The 24,273-nt window shown below is 34.9% G+C and overlaps 1 protein-coding gene across 1 annotated transcript; it reads right to left on the bottom strand.

Moving 5' to 3' along the window:
- Positions 1 to 1,311: 1,311 nt before the first annotated feature.
- On the bottom strand, positions 1,312 to 5,991 carry LOC112770647 (protein DETOXIFICATION 40). The gene is made up of 5 exons (XM_025814973.3): positions 5,303 to 5,991; positions 4,586 to 5,217; positions 2,403 to 2,459; positions 1,662 to 2,106; positions 1,312 to 1,561 (listed from the first exon to the last, which is right to left on the bottom strand). Exons 1-5 carry the CDS (start codon positions 5,624 to 5,626, stop codon positions 1,496 to 1,498), a joined length of 1,524 nt encoding a protein of 507 aa, XP_025670758.1. The 5' UTR covers positions 5,627 to 5,991; the 3' UTR covers positions 1,312 to 1,495.
- Positions 5,992 to 24,273: the final 18,282 nt, after the last annotated feature.

Genomic DNA, 24,273 nt, shown 5'->3' with positions numbered 1-24,273 from the left:
CCACAACTAGCCCACATAGGTTAAGAATATTGTTTAAATATTCTTAGTTGAACAATGCGGGCCCAGCAGGAGACAATCTTTTTTTTTTGGACGGGAGCAGGAGACAATCTCAAGTAACGACATTAAACTTCACACTGAAAACACAATAATAAAAGCCCAAATATGGACCCAAAAGCCCAATAGAGCCCAATCAAATGGGAAAAAAAAGGGGGAAACGTATGATCCTTTATTTATTCTTTTTCTACCTTGCTTTATAGACTTCATTATAAATTATGAAATAGTTAAGGTTGCGTTTTGTTCCGGTCCGGCCCAGTTGGCATAAAGTTCTGGCCCGGACGGCCGACCCAACGGGTGTGTGACACCCGAACCGGGAAGAAAACCCGGACAACTCCTCTCCTTCAGCGGGGTACCTGACAACTGGGAAAGGGAAACTTCCTGGAAGGTGGGTCTGCTCCTGTGGGACCCACCCTGATGCTGGGTATATATGGAGAGGGCCTTACCCTTTCCCCAAGATACGTCACAATTCTTTCACTTTTACTGCCACCTCGTACGGATTTTGACTTGAGCGTCGGAGTCCCTTTTGCAGGTGGCTCCTCCTCTCCTCACTACTACAACTCAAGAGGTCGCGAGGCTCCAACTTTTCGCCTATCAACACGAACCTAGGAAGTCCACTTACTCACCAACAACTCAGTTTCAGATTCCCCCTATCTCCCTCTCTCACTTTGCTTATCTGACCCGTTTGGTACCCAGCAAACTGAACACGTTTGTTTACAAAGATAGGACATAGAGAAACAAAATTATGTTTGACAAATGAGATATAGATAGAAATCTTATACTAAATTAGTATATTTTGTGTTTATTCTGACAGGAAAGACATTGAGACACTAATGAGATACACAATAGGACACAGAGTCACAAAATCATATTTGGTAAATAAAACATGGGCAAAGACTTTGTATTCAGATATTCTGAATTAGTATATTTTGTGTTTATCTTACAACAGAAAGGACATTAAGACACTAATAGGATATACAAATTATTTTTTATTTTTCTTTCATTATTTTTATTAATTTTTCATAATTATATATTTTATTATTATATTTTTCTTCCTAAAATTTTTTTAATGAAAAAAAATAAAAATAAATTGAATTTTTATAATTTGTTCTAATTTATCAGTAAACAAAATATAAAAACACTAATTTTTGTATCTTTATCTTTTGTGTCTTGTTTTCAGTGTTTTATCTTATCCTATTCTCATAACCAAAAGCAGTGTAAGTAACAAAAAGACATATATATAATAGGCTATACATATAACTAATTATTTTTAATTGGCCTTTTTATTGTAGAAAGAAAAATAATTAAAGGGCATACAATTAGGCTCACTAGAGTCCAGCCCAAAAAAATTAATTAAAGGATATAAAATTAAGGTCACTAGAGAGTCTAGCCCCACTTAAATCCATGAGAAAGAAGTTAAGTGCTTCAAATCAAAATTATTTCAGTCAAGAATTGGCTTATTCTTCTCCACCTCCCATTTGCTCAACCTCTTAGCTGCTTCTTCTACCTACAAATCACAATAAGTCAAATAATAATAATAGTATTATTATTACCACTGTAATGGAAGGACAAGAATTATTGCAGAGGTAGCAGTGGTATTTGATTACCTCTTTATGCCAATTGGTTCGAAATGTGACCCACACCAAAATAATTGTTTGCATTGCGGTTCCACCTAACATTCCCAGCCATATTCCCTTAGCACCAAAATTGAAATAGAAGCCGAGAAGGGCACCCAATGGGATACCAATTCCATAGTAGCAACCAACATTGACATATGCCACAAATGTTTGCCATCCACATCCAACAGCCACCCCTGAGAGTACGGGCTGAATGCCATTCAAGACAATGGCAAATGAGAGGAGAGGGCAAAGATCAGATACAGCAGCAGCCACCTCTTCCCCTTCAGTGAAGGCATAGCTAATCACATCCCTCAGTGCAAGTATCACAAGTCCCGCAATCACTGATATTATGAATGAAATTATTGTCACAACCACCACTGAGAATGATGCTGATCTTGGATTTGATGCTCCCAGTTCATTGCTCACCCTCACGCTGCTTAAACATTAATTCATTACATTTCTAAAATGAATAAATAGCTATTTTAGAACTCAAAAGGATCTGATTTTGACAAAACGAACTTCAACTTTTGTTTGTAACACAATGAATCTCTAGTGTGAACTTCCTTTGACAAAATGACTTAATCCTTAATTTAGTCCATCTTGTCAAAAAGAGCTAATATTTATTTAAGAATTTATTCAACTAAAAACAAAAATTAAAATTTATTTTGTCAAAATTATAATTTTTCGAATGTGAAAATGAGTAGTAGTATATGGATCTAAATAACAAACCTGGCAGCTGCGTTGAATCCAACAGATATCATGAACACCCACCCGGATATTGTGGTACTGCAGTTTAATCATTTCAAGAAACATGTGAATAAACTAATGGGCCATTGACCTAGCTACCTACTAGTCAAAAGTAAAAAATGGTGGCTGTTTACTAACTTGAAGACCAAATTAACACGAGAGATAATATTTATGGAAAGTTTGTAAGTATATCGGTATATTGGTGTTTTAGTAATTTTTAATCATTGATCCTAATTATATATATTATATATATTTTTTAAAATTAAAATTAACGGTTAAAAATTACTGAAATATCAGTATATCAGTACATTTAAAAAATTTTTAATATTCAAAATGTGTTGTTAGTAATTTTATTTTTAAGAGAATAATAGTCAAATCATGCATCACTAACCACCATAATGATGTGCACCATAGTTTGTCTTCCTCATATTAATGCAATCCCCAACCCCCGCCTCATCTACCCCACAAAAGAATGACTAATGCTCACTTGTCAGACTTTTTTTTTTTTTTTTTGGTAGGTTCGGAGGAGGTGTGGGATGTTCAGAATCAATATGGGAATATTCATTCTAATTTAATCTTATTAAATTTATATTCCGTGGAAGAAATCTCGTTAAATTAGAATTAGAATGAATTATTTATTCAATGGGGTTTCTCAAGCTTTCTCTTTCACAAGCACGTTGCTCGCTACTACCCTCACATGTTCTATCCGACGAACATCTTTGTCATCGAGTATTTATTAGAATCTTCTATTATATGCAAGTTTCGATCCAAATTTAAGTATATAGGTTTGAATCATCAGCTTTCACACGATAAAAACAAGAAACTATATAGAGGAAAAAACAAAGAGAACAAATTATCACTAGAAAAATAACAAAGTTGAGGGCCTCGTGTTTCGTATTCTACATGCTACCTACCTAAACAGGCTAAAAAGAATTTAAAGAACTCCAATGTGAGCGAAGAAAAGGCAAAATTTAACTCAAAAACGTAGAAAGACGCAAATTTTAAAATTTTATAAGACACGTATATATAAAATATAAATTAATTTTTTAATTATTTTTAATGTTTTATTTTAATTAAATCAAATATTTAAAATATTTTTTGTTTTAATAAATAATAATATATACTATATCTAAATTTATTTTAAGAATATATGTTAAAAATAAGACTGGACACGCTGATATGTGATGGTATTTAGGTGTGTCAAACGGTTGAACACAGCAGACACGCGTGTCAGATGAGTGTCGTGTCCAAAATGTGATTTTTTTTTTACCAAAAATAGAAAGACTCAAACCTATAACTTCTAAGTGAGTATGAAGAGATAATGTGATTTGAGTTATTGCTCATTGGCACTATTTATACATTAAATTTAGCTCCTAAAATCGATTATGATATATTTATATATGAATATATGTATAATTTAATTTATTTTTAATATATATTTTATCTTGATAATTAATTTTAATAACTAATTTTAATATATAACTAATATGATTAATTTAATATGTACCTTGATAAGTGTGCTGTTATTTAAATCTAAACATTAATTAATTAAGGGGTAAATGTTGACAAATCATTAGCTGTCTTTTACAGTGGCATCTGATCTAAATGATGCAGTAACAATCATCATTCATTCATAAAATATTAATATATATTTATTACCAGTACATACACAGCAAAATATAATACTCCAATTTACCGAAAACACACACACACATGCATATATGTGTGTAAACTGTAAAGTGTAAACTAAACATTCAAATAAAAAATCAATTATTTTTTATCAATTTTATAATAACACTGCCTACTTTTGCATGTTCATTCACCACACAACGGTGCATCTCACCAACCACAGCCGATACACGAATATATTAAATTGGTTAAGTGAACATTATTATGCAAATAAATTTTGAAAAATAATAAAAATTAATCAACAATCAGTAAATATTATAAATTCTTTTTATTATTTCCTTGAAAGAAATAAATATCAAATAATAATTAATATTTGATATTTACTAAATGTATCGGCACTTGTCATTCTCCAAAATAGAAACATGTAGTACACTAATGTATATAATAGGTGTAACACATTTCATTACTTATATGAAATTATGAATATGAAATAAATAAAAAAATAAATAAAATAGTGTTAATGGGAAAGAAATTACCAGATGGAGAGAGAATCGAGGGCGAGCTCAGGGTGAGGGAGCAAGCCAGCAAGCAAGACGAGGATCTGGAAATACCAAGTCTCAAGGCAGAGCATCACCGCCGAAGCCGCCGAAAGCTTAAAGAACTGCGGCAGCCCGGAGAACGCTTGCGTACTGAAACCCCGCCACGTGTCCTTGCACCTCTCACTCTTCACAATGTACACAAACTGCGCTATCACAATTATCCACCACGACAAGCTCAGAACCAACGACGCTCCAAGAAGCCCCAGCCCCACCTTGTACACCACCACCCAGCTCACTATCAGGTGCAGAACCAGCGTCGCCGCCGAGATGTACGCGCTCGGCGCCACTATGCTCTGCGCCTGAAGGAACTTCTGAATCGGGAAGTTCACCGCGTACGCGAAGATTTGAGGGATTAGTCCGTATACGAAGAGCGCTGCCGCTGATGCGATTCTTGGTGATTCTCCCAGGAACACCAGGATTGGTTCGCTGAACACGTAGATCACCGTTAACACCACACCTGCTAGTGAAAGCAGCACCGTTGATCTTTGAAGGTACACCCCAAGCATCTCGAATCTCTGAGCACCGAATGCTTGCCCGCATAGCGTCTCAACAGCACTCCCCATTCCCAACTAATTCAAAATCAATAATCAAAATAAGTTAGTCTTGAGTTGAATTCAAGCATCAAACAGTTTTTCACTTTATCAATTTTCTCACCATCAGTCCATAAGCGAAGATTTGGATGCCGGTGTTGCCAAGGGAAGCGGCAGCCAGCTCCAGGGTGCCGAGGTGGCCGGAGAAGATTTGCGTGGACATAGACATCAGGTAGTTGATGAGGTAGACGACGACGGCCGGAGCAGCCAAGAAGAAGAGGAGCTTGAGCTCGATCCACGTGGCGGGTCCAAGGCGCTTGAGGAGTGGCTGGGAGGTGTCGGAGAGTATCCTTTCAAGTTCTCCATCTCCGGCACCAGCTTCGGTGAATGATCGGTGGTGATGAAGAGGAGCTAGGAGTGGTTCATGGTCTTTGTTTACAGAACCCATTTGTGGTGTGATGTGGATGAAGCTCAATGATTGAAGAAATACTACTTGTCTACTTGAGGCTTCAGAGAGGGCTAAGGGGTTTGGTGTCGATGAATGAATGAATGTGTATTCAATGGGGAAAAAAAAGAAAAAAAAAAAGAAAAAGAAAAACAAAACAATTGTTGGGAGTAGGTGGACTTTGTGATTCTAATATTTTAAAGGAAAAACAATAAGTGTGATTTCATTTTATATCATTTCTTTTCATTTTATTTAGTTTTAACATTTTTTTTCTCTTATAATATTAATTACTTCTAGTTATTAGGGTGACAATCTTTGTTTTCCTATACCAATTACAAATGTTCTAGAAATATCATTCAATTCATTGACAAAAATCTAAAAATATCGTATATTATGGTTTTTTTTTTCTTTTCAAAATTCTAGTGTGTAAAAACGAGTCTCATTATTCTAAAGTATATATATTATTTTATTTAAGCATTAATCACTTCCCAATAGTATCTCGAAATATATTGAAGAAATTTAACGGATTTTGTAACTTTTTGTTTTTTTATATTTCCTTATATGCTTACTTTACATATGTTATACTATAGGAAGCATTTCAAGTACACCAGGAGTATCGGTGCACCAGTTGTTTTAACCGTTGATCTGAATTATAAAAAATATATATAATATATATTAATAAAAATCAACGGTTAAAACAACTGGTGCACCGGTACTCCCTGGTGCACCTGAAATGTTTCCTATACTATATGTAATGTGAAAATGATTATAGATCCCAAATTTTATTTGGAGTTTATAACTTTATATGTATCTTGTTTATGGTTAAAGGACCCCCACCGAAAAGCCTTCAAAAAAGACTTCTTTACTATACCTCCAACCAAAGACTTTAAACTTTTTCCCTATTAAATTTCCCGTCAAACTTATGGGAATGACTACGCATGAGATGAGGTGCGATGTGATGATGAGGGTATACATCTTTTAAGTATTCCATTAAAGAATAAAAAGTATCCATCAAACCAAGTCATTCATCTATATAATAAAACTAAAATCATACCCTAAAGGCCTAATAATTGAATCGAACAAAAGCAAAATACATAACTAAATCACGTGATTCGTCGTATCTCGGCTTAGCCGCCGAGGGCTGAGGACCAAGGGAGAGAGACAGAGAGAGAGAAACATCATGCATATGCATTTCTTTATTGTAAGGGGAAACCGCCGGGAAAGAAAAAAAGCAATGCGCCTTTTGTGTTATATAATAATAGTGGGATTTGTTAATGTTAGAATTTTCTATGGTAGATTTTTATTAATTATTGATTTTTGTCTTTGTAAAAATAAATTGAATATTTAAGTCTGATACTTTTATAAGTCTATGAAATAATTGAGTAATTTATTTAAAATTTTAAATATTATCATGTATTATTCAGTTTTGAGATCTTCTAATGATAAGTATAAATAATAAGGTAATATAAGAAGGAGAAATTCTTCACATACAAACGTTTTTTTATACAAGTCTTTACAAATGTACATTCTTGTTCTTCTTGCGCACGTTCTTCTTCCTCTTTCTCTCCTTCTTCTTCTTTTCTTTAGTTTCTTGTCTTCTCTTTTTTCTTCTTAAACCATTACTGCACGTTTTCACTGCACCTTTTCTTCTTCTTGCTGCACGTTCTTCTTCCTCTTTCTCTTCTTCTTCTTCTTCTTCTTCTTCTTTTCTTTCGTTTCTTGTTTTCTCTTTCTCCTTCTTCAACCGTTACTGCATGTTTTCACTGCACCTTCTTCTTCTTCTTGCTGCACGTTCTTCTTCCTCATCTTCTTCTTCTTTTCTTTCGCTTCTTGCCTTCTCATTCTCCTTCTTCATTTACGTGCTTTTCTCTTTGTTTTCTTTCTTCGTTATTCTCGATTTTCATTATTTTTTGACATCAAGCTCTGAAATCGTTTTTGAAGAAGAAGAAGTAGCAGAAGATAAGGAGGAGAAAGAGAAAGAGTTCTGAATTATGCATAAGATGTACTTCAATAAATTTTGGGTGTATTTCTTAAATCCTTTGGGTGTAGTTTTTGTAATCCTTTGGGTGTATTTCTGTAATCCTTTGAGTGTATTTCTATAATCGTTTGGGCGAATTTCTGTAACCGTTTGGGTGTATTTCTGTAATTCTTTGGGTGTATTTCTGTAATCGTTTGAGTGTATTTCTGAAGTTCCATTATCTTCAAATTTGGCAAGAAACTTGTTTTCATGGAGAAAGAAAAAGAAGAGTCGTTTATAATGCATGGTGAGTAGCGTACTTTGGAAACAGGAAATGGTTAAATAACATGCGTTTATTTACTCTTGAATGTGGGAGTGTAATACGTGTTTTTTGTTGGGCTTGTGCCAACTTGTAAGACTTATAAGCCAAAAAGACTTGTATGTGTAGCAGGTCTCTATAAAAAAATGGTGTAGAACTCTTTATCATCTAAATCTTTAATGGTTATTATATCTCTTCGAATACTAAATCATCACACAAATATTAGTTTTCAATCAATTAACTTATATGATAATTATGAACTACAGATATTTAACTTTTGGTATAAATATGATAAGTTCTATTATGTGGTATCAAAGCGGATTATAATGAAAAAAAATCCAATACATGAAGTTTGGAGAGATGATATAATATGTGCACAAAATATTTTTTTGGAAATAAAAGGTTGTATTTTAAGTATGAATACAATCCAAAAACTAAAATAAAATAAAAAATTAAAGCATTCGATAAAATGTACAAAAATGTCTTTTTTCATTCTCTAAAAGCAAGAGAATGTATAACGGAAGGTAAGAGATTGATTATCATTTGATTTAATAGTTTTTAGTGGAATGATTTAGAGAGGTAAATTCATTATTTTATCCAAGGTTTAGAAAACCGGACCGGTCATCAAACCGCTCTAGTTATTGGTTCACTGGTTCACTGGTCCAACCGGTCCAACCGATGATTCAATCGGAAAAACTGTTTTAGAATAGAATAATAAATAAATTATAAATAAACATCCTAAAATATAACTCAACCTATTTTTTGTCTCATAACAACTATGTCATTCAGCCAAGAATATATCTTTCATCTCTTTCCTAATGTAAAGAATTAAAAAAGATCAAACAAATTGAACAAACCTTGTAATACTAATGGTGAATCCATCTCCTTAATATAGGAATTAATCACATAAATACATTAATATTACAAAATATACTAATATACTTGACAAATAGGTAAGACATGATATAACAGTGCCTTTCGATCGATTTTAGAATTCGTCAAGCAACATGTAGAGATGAATTAATAGCATAAAAATAGATAAGAAGACAACACTAAAGGTTCAAATAATCATTGAATACAATGCAAAGCTGCTTATTCATTGAGATCTCACATTATACAAACAACTTTCATGACTTAAGTTTGCACATTTTCAATAAACAATTGTAACCAATGTTATTTTTTATTTTACTATGATATGTACAAATCACTTATAGCACAAAAGAATTAGTAAAGAATTAAAAAAATAAATAAATTCACTATTTATATTGAATTAGCTAGAGGCAGATGCATGTTTACCAAGTGATGCAGGATTGTTTATCATTCCACTGGTAATTGAATATGTGCCTCCGAAGGAGAACTTAAATTCAGGGAACTTTGATGAGTTCAAATAAACATTATCACAAATTTCAGATTGAAAACACAAATCAATAATCAAGTAATCAGAGATATTCAAAATCACAAATCACTACTTCAGACTTCAGAGACATTCAAATTCAATAATCCAAGTACTTCAGAGACATTCAAATTCTGCCTACAGCATTCAACAATATACAAATTTCCACCATTAGCAACAAAGTTTTTAACCCAATTTTAACAAGCTCAGCACAATGATTAACAACAAAAAAAAGCCCTAAATGAGGTAATGAGCACAAAATCAAGAAACTTTAACAAAATTTAACAACAGATAAAAAAAGCCAAGAACAAGCCAGTAACAGTTTATCAGTGCCAATTTAGCATCAATCAATAAGCCACTGATTAACAAGCTCAGCACAATGATTAACAATAAAAAAAGGCACTGAATGAGGTAATGAGCACAAAATCAAGAAACTTAACAACAGACAAAAAAGCTAAGAACAAGCCAGTAACTTTTTACCAGTACCAATTTGGCATCAATCAATAAGCCACTAACAGAGTTAATTAATCAAGAATAGGCTAGAACAAGCCAGAGTAGTGAGCAAAGCCAATCAACCAAAAACAAGCACTAAGCACTGACAGAGCATCCAATTAACTCAAGCACAAAGTAAAAAAACAAAACAGCAACACATCACTTAATCAATAATCATCAACAAATGAAAAACAAAACACCAATAGTGAGTATTAAAAAACGACGATCACTAACCATCAAAGAACAAGCATGAAGAGGGTTTAGTTTCTGAACAGACAATAAAAAAAAACACGAAGAACAAGCACTAGCAGTGAACATTGACCTTCGACGGACGACGGAGAGCGGTTGAGCGCGACGGACGACGGAGAGCGGTTGAGCGCAACGGACGATGGCGAACAGGCGACTGATGAGAGCGAACAGGGGATGGAGAGCGAACAGGTGACTGATGAGAGCGAACAGGGGATGGTGAGAGAGAAGTAACGAACGCCGATAGCATGAAGACGGAAGTTCTTGAGTGTGACGGAGGCGGCAGCAGCAGTCTCTCACTCCGCCAGACGGCGACAAGATTGGTTGAGGCTAGGGTTTGCTTTCTTTGGTGGAGGCTAGGGCATTTTGCTGATGACTAAGGAAGGAGTTGGACTGTTGGAGAAGGGAGCCAAACGCGTGAAATCCCTTTTTTCCTTTCAACAAAGGAAACGGCGTCGTTTCTTGTAAACCGGCCGGGTCCCGGTCCGATTTGACCGGCCGGTTCTCGGCCGGTTCAACAATTTGTGTCCGGTTTCTAAAATAGCAGTTTCTACTAATAAACCGAACCGTCTAAACTACCGGTTCGCAGTTAGACCGGTTCGACCGGCCAGTCCGGTCCGGTTTTCAGAACCTTGATTTTATCACCTTAAGCGCGCGCTTAGTTTGGAGAAGTCAAATTCAAATTTAAGTAGTCACCAAAAAAAAAAAATCCAAATTTTAGTACTTCTTAGCAAAATAATATATAGAAAATTATAAAATGACTTCCCCTTAATTTTAATATTCCAATAGTGTAAACAAAATTATGACTAAAAATTGTATAAAATTGTCATCTTATTAATTTATTAGTTTATACGATTATTCAACCGTGAACATAAAAGATAATTACACTTTTTTACGGTAAGAAAAAATAATAAATATCTAGTTAAAAAGTGTTTTAAAGTCATTATTAATTGAGATGAGAAAAAATAAAAAGTTTTTGTCTTTCGATACATTTAATGTATTAAAAAAATATATTTGACCTACATATTTGATGTAATTTTTTAAAAATTTAGTTAATTTGTGCTCTAAGATAGTATTTTGTAATTAGTACTGGAATTGAGATTAGAATTGGGACTCAATATTGTATTTGGTGGTAGAGATTAAAGCTAAAGTTTTAGATTTGGGACACAAAATTTTAATCTCTTTAATACTTTCAAAAAATAAGAACATAAAAAATTAAAATTTTTGAAAATAAAAACTAAAACTTTAATAATGTTGCGATAAGGATAAAAATGGATGACCATGAGCAGATCATATTTTCCATGCTGAATGGCTACATTATCAATGTCCTTATATTTAATGATAGTTGAAAATTATAGCCTCCTTGCATGTATAAATAGACATCCTCAGTGCATGATATGGAGACACAAGAAAATAATAAAATCAAATACTCTCTCTTTATGTTACAATCAAATACTTTTCTCTTTATATTACTACTACAGTTCTTTCTCTTCTTTTATTTTATAAGTATTTTAAATTCTATTTTCTATTACTCTTTACATATAATATTAATAGCAATATTAACCATCTTTATTATATTGAGATTGCAACAATAAACAGATGCGATTCTCTCTCTCTTTATTTTTAATACTTCTTTCTATCTTTGTATATATATACACATTACAACATATTATATTATTATATATATATAAATTATTATTGGGCTAATTATTTTAATACTAGAGTCTTCTATTTGTACATCTCTATTATATATATATCTTTTATTTCACAACACGTTATCAGCACGAGACTCTGATCAAATTTTTAGGAAGACTCAGGTAACAAATTTTCATTATGTCGAAGCTCTCTCATCTTGAATTCAATGCTCTTGATATATCTGGAAACAATTATTTATCATGGATACTAGATGCTGAAATCCATCTTGATTCAATGGATCTTGGAGATACCATTAAGGCTGAAAATAATGCATCCCAGAAGGATAAAGCCAAAGCCATGATTTTTCTCCGTCGTCATCTTGACGAAGGATTGAAAAATGAATATCTTACATTAAAAGATCCTGCAGATCTTTGGAAAGACCTTGAAGAAAGGTATAATCATCAGAAAATGGTGATACTTCCTCAGGCCCGATATGAATGGACACATTTGCGTTTACAAGATTTTAAATCTATAAATGAATATAATTCTGCAATGTTTCGAATCACCTCACGAATGAAATTGTGTGGGGAAAAAATAACTGATCATGATATGTTGGAGAAAACTTTCTCAACCTTCCATGCCTCGAATGTGCTCCTGCAGCAGCAGTATCGAGAGAAAGGGTTTAAGAAATATTCTGAGTTAATTTCTTGCCTTCTTGTTGCCGAACGCAACAATGAGTTGTTATTGAAAAATCATGAAGCGCGCCCAGCTGGCGCCGCCCCATTTCCTGAAGTAAATGCGGCAAATCATTACCTCAGAAGAGGTAAATGGCAAGCTTTTAATAACAAGAAAAATTATGGAAGGAAAAAGAATTATGTTCAAAAGAGAGGATCTCACCAGAAGTGGGACAAAGAAAGGAATATCGGGCAGAATAAATCAACCGAGGAGAAGTGTTTCCGTTGTGGTGGAAAGGGCCATTGGTCACGTACCTGTCGTACCCCAAGGCACCTAGTCGATCTTTACCAGGCATCTTTGAAAAAGAACGACAAAGGAAAGGAAACAAATTTTGTTTCAAATGATGCTGAGAACTCCACCACTCATTATGATGTATCTGATTTCTTTGAGGACCCTGAAGGAAATATTGGCCATTTGATCAATGATGGAATAGTTTAATATGTGGGATTGTGAAGTATATATGTAAATAAATAATGTAAAAAAAAAAAAACTTATTGTGAAGTTTTATTTTCTATGTATTTATGTTTCAAATGTGATGTACATAAATAATGAAATATTAATGAATTTTGAAATTATTAAATGTGTCAAATTTTAAAATAAAATTTCAGTATATGACATTATTTTATGTACAGTGTTTCTTAGAAAATAATTCTGATCAAGAATTCAATTTAACTGTGCATACTACTCATTTTATTATTATTTGTTTTTGAAGAGAATGGCAAGGATATGTAATGAAGATGTATGCCTTGCGGATAGTGCAAGTTCGCACACTATTCTCAAAAGTGATATATATTTTACCCATCTTGTGCCAAAAGAGGAATATGTTAACACTATTATTGGCTCAGGCAATGTGATAGAAGGCTCCGGAAGAGCTATAATTTTGTTTCCTGGAGGAACAAAATTTATAATAAATAATGCACTATTATCTACCAAGTCTCTGAGAAACTTGTTGAGTTTCAAAGATATTCGCCGAAATGGATATCATGTTGAGACGATGAATGAGGGAAATCATGAGTATTTATGTATAACAACTCATGATTCAAATAAGAAAGTTATATTAGAAAAATTACCCTCACTTTCATCTGGGTTGTATTATACCAAGATTAGTGCAATTGAATCACATGCCACTGTAAACCAGAAGTTTACTAGCTCAAATGAGTTCATAACTTGGCACGACCGATTGGGTCATCCGGGAACAACCATGATGAGGAGAATTATTGAAAACTCTCATGGACATTCACTAAAGAACCAGAAGATTCTTAAAACTAGTGAATTTTGTTGTGTTGCATGTTCTCAAGGGAAGTTAATTTTAAGGCCATCACCAGTAAAGATTGGATTTGAGTCTCCTGAATTCCTAGAAAGGATTCAAGGAGATATATGTGGACCTATTCATCCACCATGTGGATCTTTTAGATATTTTATGGTCCTGATAGACGCATCTTCGAGATGGTCACATGTGTGCTTATTATCTTCTCGCAACCTGGCGTTTGCGAGATTACTGGCTCAAATTATTCGATTAAAAGCACAATTTCCAGAAAATCCAATTAAAGCAATTCGTCTTGATAATGCTGGTGAATTTACTTCCCAAGCGTTTGATGCTTATTGTATGGCCAATAGAATAAGTGTTGAACATCCAGTAACTTATGTTCACACACAAAATGGGTTAGCAGAATCACTTATTAAGCGCCTCCAATTAATTGCTAGACCCTTGCTTATGAGAACAAATCTCCCAACCTCGGTTTGGGGGCATGCTATTTTACATGCCGCAGCACTTATTCGTTTGAGGCCAACGAGTTATCATCAATTCTCTCCTATACAATTAGCTTTTGGCCAGCAGCCAAATGTTTCCCATTTAAGAATATTTGGGTGTGCGATATATGTTCCCATTGCACCACCTAATCGCACCAAAATGGGACCCCAAAGAAAATTGGGGATATATGTTGGATATGATTCTCCCTCTATAGTGAGGTATCTTGAGATACAAACTGGTGATGTGTTTAAAGCCCGGTTTGCGGATTGTCATTTTGATGAATCAAAATTTCCAACATTAGGGGGAGAGAATAAGCTTCCTGAAAAGGAACTTAATTGGAATGCATCATCGTTGATGCATTTAGATCCTCGATCAGCGCAATGTGAACTAGAAGTTCAAAAGATTATACATTTGCAAAGAATAGCAAATGAATTGCCTGATGCATTTTCCGATACAAAGAGGATAACCAAATCTTATATACCAGCGGAAAATGCCCCAATTCGAATTGATGTCCCAGTAGGACAAGTAGCTACTGAAGCGAATTCACGCCAGAAGCGTGGCAGGGCGGAAAATGTCCCAATTCGAATTGATGTCCCAGTAGGAAAAATAGCCACTGAAGCAAATACACGCCAGAAGCGTGGCAGGCCTGTCGGTTCCAAAGACAAAAATCCTCGAAAGAGAAAAGAGGTAAATAATATTCCTGTTGAAAAAGACATAGTAAAGACACCTGCAGTTGTCCAAAATTCTGATATAACGCCAGAAGACGTTCAGGTACCTGAAAATTGTGAAAATGACGAGATCTCGATAAATTATGTCTTTACAGGAGAGAAATGGGACCGAAATAAGACAATTGTCAATGAAATATTTGCATATAATGTGGCATTAGATATCATGCATGAAAGTAAGGATCTTGAGCCAAGATCAGTCGAAGAATGTCGACAAAGAAGTGATTGGCCAAAATGGGAAGCAGCCATGAAGGCTGAATTAGACTCACTTGCAAAACGTGAAGTCTTTGGACCTGTAGTCCGTACACCTGCAGATGTAAAACCTGTTGGATACAAATGGGTATTTGTGAGAAAACGAAATGAGAAAAATGAAGTTGTGCGCTATAAAGCCCGACTTGTGGCACAAGGTTTTTCACAAAGGCCCGGTATAGATTATGAAGAAACGTATTCCCCAGTAGTGGATGCGATAACATTGCGTTATTTGGTCAGTTTATCTGCATATCATAAACTGCATATGCATTTAATGGATGTGGTAACAGCCTATTTGTACGGCTCATTAGATCGGGATATCTATATGAAAGTCCCTGAAGGACTAAAGATATCTAAACCATCCAATGAATATTCGCAAGGGTTATACTCAGTCAAATTGCAAAGATCTTTATATGGTCTAAAGCAATCTGGACGAATGTGGTATAATCGTCTTACTGAGTATCTGGCCAAAAACGGATTTAAGAATGATGATATCTGCCCGTGTGTTTTCATAAAGAAATCTGCATCCGGATTCATTATAATTGCTGTGTACGTTGATGATTTAAATATCATTGGGACTCCTGAAGAGATTCCAACAATTATAAAAACTCTAAAAGAAGAGTTTGAGATGAAAGATCTTGGAAAGACTAAGTTTTGTCTCGGCCTGCAGATCGAGCATATAAAAGGTGGGATCTTTATTCATCAAGCAACATACACAGAAAAGATCTTGAAAAGATTTTATATGGATAAGTCACATCCATTAAGTACCCCAATGATCGTAAGATCTTTAGATGTGAAAAAGGATCAATTCCGTCCTAAAGAAGAAAATGAAGATATCCTTGGTCCTGAAGTACCATATCTTAGTGCCATTGGAGCACTAATGTATCTTGCTAATAATACGCGACCCGATATATCATTCGCGGTGAATTTACTAGCAAGGTATAGTTCCTCTCCAACCAGAAGACATTGGAGTGGAATCAAGCAAATCTTTCGATATCTTCATGGAACGGTTGATATGGGATTATTTTATCCCTACGGATCCAAGTCACAACTAGTTGGCTATGCAGATGCCGGATACTTGTCTGATCCACATAAAGGGAGATCTCAAACAGGATACCTGTTCACATATGGTGGTACAGCTATATCATGGAGGTCCACGAAACAGACGATTGCAGCAACCTCCTCTAATCATGCTGAAATACTGGCGATTCATGAAGCTAGTCGTGAATGTTTTTGGCTGAGGAGTTTGATTCAATATATTCTGTCATCATGTGGACTGATTGATCATAAGATAGCTCCAACTGTTCTGTTTGAAGATAATACAGCATGCATTGCTCAACTTAAGGGTGGATACATCAAAGGTGATAGAACAAAGCATATTTCTCCCAAATTCTTCTTCACTCATGACCTTCAAAATCAAGGGACAATTGATGTCCAACAGATCCGTTCAAGTGACAATCTGGCATATTTATTCACAAAGTCACTCCCGAAATCCTCCTTTGAAAGATTGGTACATGAGATTGGGATGCGCCGATTTCGAGACATTAAATGATGTCGGCAAGAGGGGGAGACTGTACTCTTTTTTCCTTGGTCAGGTTTTTTCCCATTGGGTTTTTCTTGACAAGGTTTTTAATGAGGCAGTCCCATCACAAAGGATATTGTACTCTTTTTCCTTCACTGAGGTTTTTCCCACAGGGTTTTCCTTTAGTAAGGTTTTAATGAGGCAATAATCCTTAATGGTCATCCAAGGGGGAGTGTTGCGATAAGGATAAAAATGGATGACCATGAGCAGATCATATTTTCCATGCTGAATGGCTACATTATCAATGTCCTTATATTTAATGATAGTTGAAAATTATAGCCTCCTTGCATGTATAAATAGACATCCTCAGTGCATGATATGGAGACACAAGAAAATAATAAAATCAAATACTCTCTCTTTATGTTACAATCAAATACTCTTCTCTTTATATTACTACTACAGTTCTTTCTCTTCTTTTATTTTATAAGTATTTTAAATTCTATTTTCTATTACTCTTTACATATAATATTAATAGCAATATTAACCATCTTTATTATATTGAGATTGCAACAATAAACAGATGCGATTCTCTCTCTCTTTATTTTTAATACTTCTTTCTATCTTTGTATATATATACACATTACAACATATTATATTATTATATATATATAAATTATTATTGGGCTAATTATTTTAATACTAGAGTCTTCTATTTGTACATCTCTATTATATATATATCTTTTATTTCACAACAAATAACATTTTATTTCTAAAATATCCTCATTATATTTTTAAATTTCCAACATTATCTATGTGCAATCTAATTAGGGTAAACCTCTATGACCTTGTTTTCTTTCTCCTCTTCGATCGTGGTTCACTCCCAGGATATCTCACATCGTAATGGGTAAGGGTAGAGAGGAAGGGGCATCGTCGTTGCCGAAAAGGACTTGACATTGACGTCGTCGGACTTGCATGGAAGCACAGAACACAATGCAATTCGTTTTTTATAAACAAAAGAGACACAACATTCATAGCGGAGAGACATATTAGTGTTTCACAGAATAAATCATAGAAAGAGACACAGAGAAGGAATAGTCGGCCAACACCCCCTAACCTCACAGTGACGACCTCCAACGTGGTTCCCAAAAGCGGCGCTAAAATCACGATCCTCTGGAGTACCTCGCGGTGTTATTGAGAAGCCTTACACACACTAGGACGCTCTTTATTCGAGGGGATCTTCTTCTTCGCCAACCACGGCGTCGGCCAACGCCCACTAATAATTAACAGGTGTTCAAAATCATTCCGGAATGAACAAAACGGACTAACCAAACCGAAAAAATTGAAAATCGAAAAAATTAAAAACCGAAAATACCATGTTTGGTTGTTTTTTCTGTGGTTCGATTTTCGGTTCTGACATTGAAAACCCTAACCGAACCGATTCACTTAAAAACCAACCAAAACCATTGAACCAACCCCCAAATCAGATAACCTAACCTAAATTCCTAATCCTAGTGGAGCGCCGCAGCTTCTCTCGCAGTCTCTCAAAGAAACCTCAAGCCCCAGCACGGCAGCACTGAGCCCCAGCACTGTCGTCCTCCACCGTCGCTGGTCCTAAACCTAGCGCTGCGCTGCAGCCTCACTCTCGCGAAGAAACCTCAAGCTCCAGTGCCGAACCCTAGCACGTCCCAGCACCGTCGTCCTCCACAGACCACAACATCGTCGCTGACTCGCTAGACGGCACCTTCGCGGACAGCACCCAGCCACCCACATCACCGTTTTTGTCGTTGCGGTCAAAACCCACAGCAGCCGCCAAGTCTGATATGGAGCCTCCGAGTCTGGTATTTAATTTCTGTTCAATGTATTTTTTTAGTGTATTTGTTCAATGTACTTGTTGTTGATTGTTGTTCATTTTTCAATGTATTTGTTGTGCTGAAATTTCTAGTAATTTTATTTTGTTGTTGATGTATTGTTGTGCTGATTGTTGTTCATTGTTCAATGTATTTGTTGTGTTGAAATTGCTAGTAATTTTATTTATTTGTTAATGTATTTGTTGTTGATTTTTTTAAATTGCTAGTAATTTTATTTTGTTGTGTTTCTGCTTTTGATTTTTTTAATTATTTGTTCATTGTAGTTGTTATTGCTTTTTTGAAATTGCTAGTAATTTTGTTTTGTTGTTCAATGAATTTATTTATGCAGTTTGATATCAATTCAAGTGAGAATATGGGCGACACTGGAGGAGCAATAGGAGCTGTTGTTGCTCTTTCGAATGAATCCGCAAGCATCATATCTCCGACGCATTGCCTGCTGCACCAGCTCCTCGTAGAAACACATGAAAGCTTGCTAATAGAGGTCGAGGAAAGAGGCGCACTGTTGAAGAAGCTCCTGTTGAGGACACCACTGAAACTGAGACCAACAAAGATAAGAGAAAGCCTTGTAGACCTAGGTTTTGGACATGGATCACCTTACTAAAGATGAAACTATTAATCCACAGTATCCTAGAGCTAAATGCAATTGGTATGGGGATAGTTGTGCTTGTGATACACATAAAAATGGCACCAGTAACATGAAAAATTACTTGTTGTCACAATGCAAAAAATTTTCTAAGGAGACATTAGACCTTTACTCAAAAGATTATTTGTTTTCAATATGTAATAAAAGATGATAGGAAAGGGATAGGTAGTTCACTTTCTACTGTGTGTTTTGATATTGATCTTTGTAGACAAGCCCTTGCTAAAATGATTATTGTGGATGAATTGCCTTTTTCGCATGTTGTGGGGGAGGATTTTCGTTATTATATGAGTTGTTTGCAACTCAAGTTTTCAACTCCTGGAAGGATCATAGTTGCTACGAATTCTGTGATGAGAAATTTGATAAATATCTGAGAATCACCTAATCATAAAATAATAAGGTGGACTTAGACTTGATAAGTGAAAAAAATAGATATGACGTGAGAGATAAAAGCGTGTCCTAAGCAAAAAATCGTACCGTTAATGATGAATTTGACGGTCGAGTTAAATTCATCTATGGAATATTTACTACTAGATATTCTTAACAATTTTAGCTTAGTAGAACAGTTTAAATTTTATTCAGAGTCGAGATACTCTCTGCAGTTAATATCTAAGTTGCCGGTTGTTTAAACTGGTACGGTTTGAAAATAGTAATCTTACGGTTTAGTTATTGAACCGTTTCCTTTCCTCTCTTTGGCAATTTGGCCAAAGCTTCAAGGAAGCTATCTTCAATCTAAATTCGTGAAGCCAATAGAAAGATTATCTAGAGGAAAAATAAAGAACCGAAACACTTAGCTTAATTAAAATCTAACCAAACTTAAACTGAACCACTAATCTACTATGAACCATAATTAATCAAACCACCTCCCTTTTCCCTTTTTCATGACCGAATCATGATCAAGATTGAGAGGAGAAAGAACTAATCATGATTAGCTTACAAACTATACTCTCTCCCCTTGTCATAACCAAAGTCATGTAATCATGGTTACGCTCCATGGTTAGGCCATTAGTGGAGCCTTGCAATTAATGAGAAGCTAGGTGTTGATTCCTCCTCATTGTTGAATGCAACATATCCCTCTCACATCTCTCTTTTATTCTTCCTGTAAATTACCATATGCTTCTCAAAATTTGCTGAACTAGAGCACAAATGAAAGAGAGAAAAGAAAGAGAGAGCTAAACTGAGAAAAAAAAAAGGGAATGAGTGTAAATGAGATAGGAAGCTAACCGAAGCTTGAAGGGGGAGGAACCAGCAGCCTCACCATCTTCACCAAGTTCTTCTTTTTCAAAATTTAGCAATGAAATTCACACCAACCATCCTCCAAGAACTCTTTTCAAGCTGGCCAAAGTTAATTGAAGTAAAGCTAGAACCGATTACTTGAGCAAGGGTGAACTCCATTGAGGTAGGGGTTAAGTTAGTGTAATTGTATGTTTATGTTTATGTAAATGATCTTTGTTAATGATGAAATGAGTAGTTGCTGCTAGTTATGATGTTGGATTATGTATGATAATAATGAAGATGGTTGATGTGCTAGCATGCAGAATTTTATGGTAATGCTATGCTCTTAAATGAACTTATGATATATGAATGATTAAGTTGACAAGAGCTTTAAGACTAAGTTTAGTGAGTCTAGATAGGTGAAATAAAGATAGATGATGACTAAGAGATGATGAGAAGCTTAGGAAACCAAAACGGTTAGTTGAAAACCTACATGACTAAATTTGGTTAGTGAAATTGAGAAGTCTTGCTGCAGAAATTTTTAAACTGTTTCGACAGTAACTTAAAACAAAAACTGGAAATAATCTGGATATGATTTTCAAACCAACCCATTTTTTTAACAAAGTCCTATAAGTCAAGATTATCCCATAAAAATTTCATGGAATTTGGCATAGTGGTTTGGAAGGTATGAATTTTTGAATTTTAGTGGTTGCTGCAGAATTTTCTGGTTTTCTAGTTCTACAGTACTAACTTCTAGATGCTATAACTTTTGATTTAAACGAAATTTTGAGTTACTTCCAAAAGGATTTTAAAGATCTATCAGTCTATTTTAAGTGAGTACAAGTTTTATGTCCATATCTATCTTTTAGATTTAAATAAGTCACTTGGAAGATGGGTTATTTGCTGGAAACTCTAAACTGATTTATGAAAACAAGGCACCACTTCCAATTGCTAATTAATTAATCAAATGAAGTGATATGAACCTAAAACTTGTGAATTCTAAAACTGAGGTGTGTTGATTATAATCTCACCAAAATTTAGAAGCAACGGATTAGAATTAAAATTATTGTGGAATTTATAAAAATACTGCTGCTGTCTGTTCTTTTCTGAATCTTTGTAAATACAGCAGCAGAATTCTAAAACTTATATAAAATTCAATTCTAATCCAAATTCAGCAAAACTTAACTCAAATTAAATATTAGGACCTCTAGAGTTACTTTAATAAGAGAAATAGGTCGTGCACAAGTATTCACAACATAAGAACTACATAGCAAAACAGCAAGGTGCTGCTCCAAAAATCTAAGGATAGTAGTCTCGGATTTTCTTCAATATCTAGTGTCAAACTGCCCAGAAAAATATGATTTCTAAACCTTTAGAAACTTGAGTTCAATACGAACATGTGGACATAAAGTTTGCCGAATTCGAGTCCATTTGTTACATTAACTGTTAAATAAAAAATTGGTCGCCAAGAAGGTTTTAGACTAAACAAGCCTAGGAAATGAATAAGGATGTAAGTTGCCCCTAGGAAGGTTTCAAGTTAAAAGGTGATGCGGAGGTATGCTTAGTAACATGGTGATACGGAGGTATGCTTAGTAATAAGGTGATGTGAAGGCATGATGAAAAGCAAGAAAATGAAACCATGAATGGATAATGATTCATGAGAACTGTTTGTTTGAATGGGCCTTTGCGCTAAAGAGCTAATGCGGGAATGTCCGCCTAACTGATAGCATAATGTATGTTGAATGGGCCTTGTGCCAACTTATTAATGTGAAAGTGCCCGCCTAACTGATAGCTTGAGATTGCTAATGCGGGAATGTTCGCCTAACTGATAGCACTGTTCCTTACTGTGATACACATTGAAATGTTATTATAATGATGCCTAATTGACACGGGTAACCGTGATGCCAAGGTGTCTAATTGACACAGTAAAGGGACCATATTTGGGGTTTGCTCCGAGTAACGTCAGGTTGCGGGTAGACAACTGACACATGAGCTCATGGTCTGCGCTAGGAACAGGCATGCATCATAAATTGTTTGCGCATTTGATTGTGATTGTTTACTGTTCATTCTTTCTGCTACATGCTATTTCCTTCTTGTTAATATTTTATTCTCTAATTCCTGTTTGTATTTAAAATTGTATAATCACAAGTTCTCCAAAGCTTAGATTAAGATAATAAAACTAGGAACAGTAGCCATAGAGAATAGCGTAAGGTGCGGCATTAACCCCAACGGAAGATGTCAGGATAGAGTTATGTCTGAACCGCGATACAGAAGTAGGCGAGGGACTTAGCAAGTGAGTTATTACAATAGAACCAGAAATCTAAGTTTCACGAGAGAGATGCGCTTTCACGATGTCACCTTACTGGGAACCATATAGGTTCTCACCCGTTCTTTTTCCTTTTTCTTCCAGATGGAGGATTTCGACTTGACTGCCACCACTGGAGTTCTATTCAGAGAGGTACCAATAGAGCTTATGTTTTTGGACCCTACAGAAGGTGCTCGAGACTAGTCCTGAGATGATGTTCTACAGACCTGCACCTTAGCGGTGGTGTGATATAGGATATATGGTCTTTGTTTCCTTAGCATCTTCTTTCCTTCACTTTTGGTAGCTCTTCGAGGGATAGGGTTTATTATTTTCTTCTGTTAGCCTGGATACCAGCCTAGGAGTTTTCTATATGAACTAGGTATCTGGGAAGTTGTCAGTTATATATATGTCTATATATATAAGTATCGAAACATGCCAAGTTTGTATGAACTAACCTGAAGTGTATATATATATTATGTTAGCTTATTTTTATCATATGCTTTCCTTAGTAAACCCGTTAGTAGTAACCAAAAACATCATCAGAGATGGACATCATAAAATTAAATATCAATCTAACAGCAAAGTCAAATAGCAACAGGATTGCTGTTAGATTGATATTTAATTTTATGGTGTCCATCTCTGATGATGTTTTTGGTTACTACTAACGGGTTTACTAAGGAAAGCATATGATAAAAATAAGCTAACATACACAATTCTGCTAGTACGAAAGGCTCATAAGTAGTAAATATTACCGATTCTAGAGTATTATACGGCTACTGAAAAGTAACACCTGACGACCGGCAGTGATTCGGACCTGCCGGAAGTCGGGTTGTTACATTTGCCTTACTGCTCATTATATTGATGCTAATTGAAAATTGCAAAAAAGAATCCTGAATTTTTGTGCTATCAAGAATCACAAGGGAAAAATAATTGGTAGGAAGATTGAGAGATGTTTGTTGAGCTGGGAGATATCGCAAATTTTTTCTATAACTGTTAGTAATGCTAGTTCAAATGATGTTGCTATTTCTTACTTGAAAAGTAGAATGGATGATTGGAACTCACATCCATTGAAGGGAGAATTTTTACATGTTAGATGTTGTGCTCATATTTTAAATCTTGTTGTGAATGATAGGTTGTGAGAAATGCATGATTCAATTTTAAAGATTAAGAATGCATTTAGGTATGTACGTGCACCACCAAATCGTACTAGGAGGTTCAAGGCTCTGATTAAGGAAGCTAGAATAAAAAAAAAGGCACTACACATTTAGATAATCCTGCCAGATAGAACTCTACTTTTTTAATGCTTGAAAGTGCTTTGAAGTTTCAAAAGGCTTTTAAACGATTGAGGAGAGACTCAAAATATGCTATGATAGCTGGTGGGATCCCTAAGTCTGAGGATTGGGAGAATGCAAGACACTTTGTCAAATTTTTAAAAAATATTTTATGATGCAACTAACAAAATTTCTGGTTTAACATTTGTTATATCTTCTTAACATTTTAATGATTTTTGTAAAATATTGTCTACACTTAAGTATTGGATGGAAAGTTTAGATCTAATACTTTCAGGCATGGCTGAAAAAATGAAGTTCAAGTATGATA

This window comes from Arachis hypogaea, chromosome 18, assembly GCF_003086295.3.
Source record: "Arachis hypogaea cultivar Tifrunner chromosome 18, arahy.Tifrunner.gnm2.J5K5, whole genome shotgun sequence".
NCBI lineage: Eukaryota > Viridiplantae > Streptophyta > Magnoliopsida > Fabales > Fabaceae > Arachis > Arachis hypogaea.
The sequence above is the reverse complement of the archived record's forward strand: the minus strand, read 5'-3'. Positions and strand labels throughout refer to the sequence as shown.

What these genes read in the sequence shown, in the direction of transcription:
- LOC112770647 (XM_025814973.3), bottom strand. Translation starts at nt 5,626, where the DNA reads ATGGGTTCTGTAAACAAAGACCATGAACCACTCCTAGCTCCTCTTCAT. An exon ending in CTCGATTCTCTCTCCATCTG is followed by an intron (nt 2,460 to 4,585) that starts GTAATTTCTTTC and finishes ATTAAACTGCAG; the next exon opens with TACCACAATATCCGGGTGGG. An exon ending in GGATTCAACGCAGCTGCCAG is followed by an intron (nt 2,107 to 2,402) that starts GTTTGTTATTTA and finishes ATGTTTAAGCAG; the next exon opens with CGTGAGGGTGAGCAATGAAC.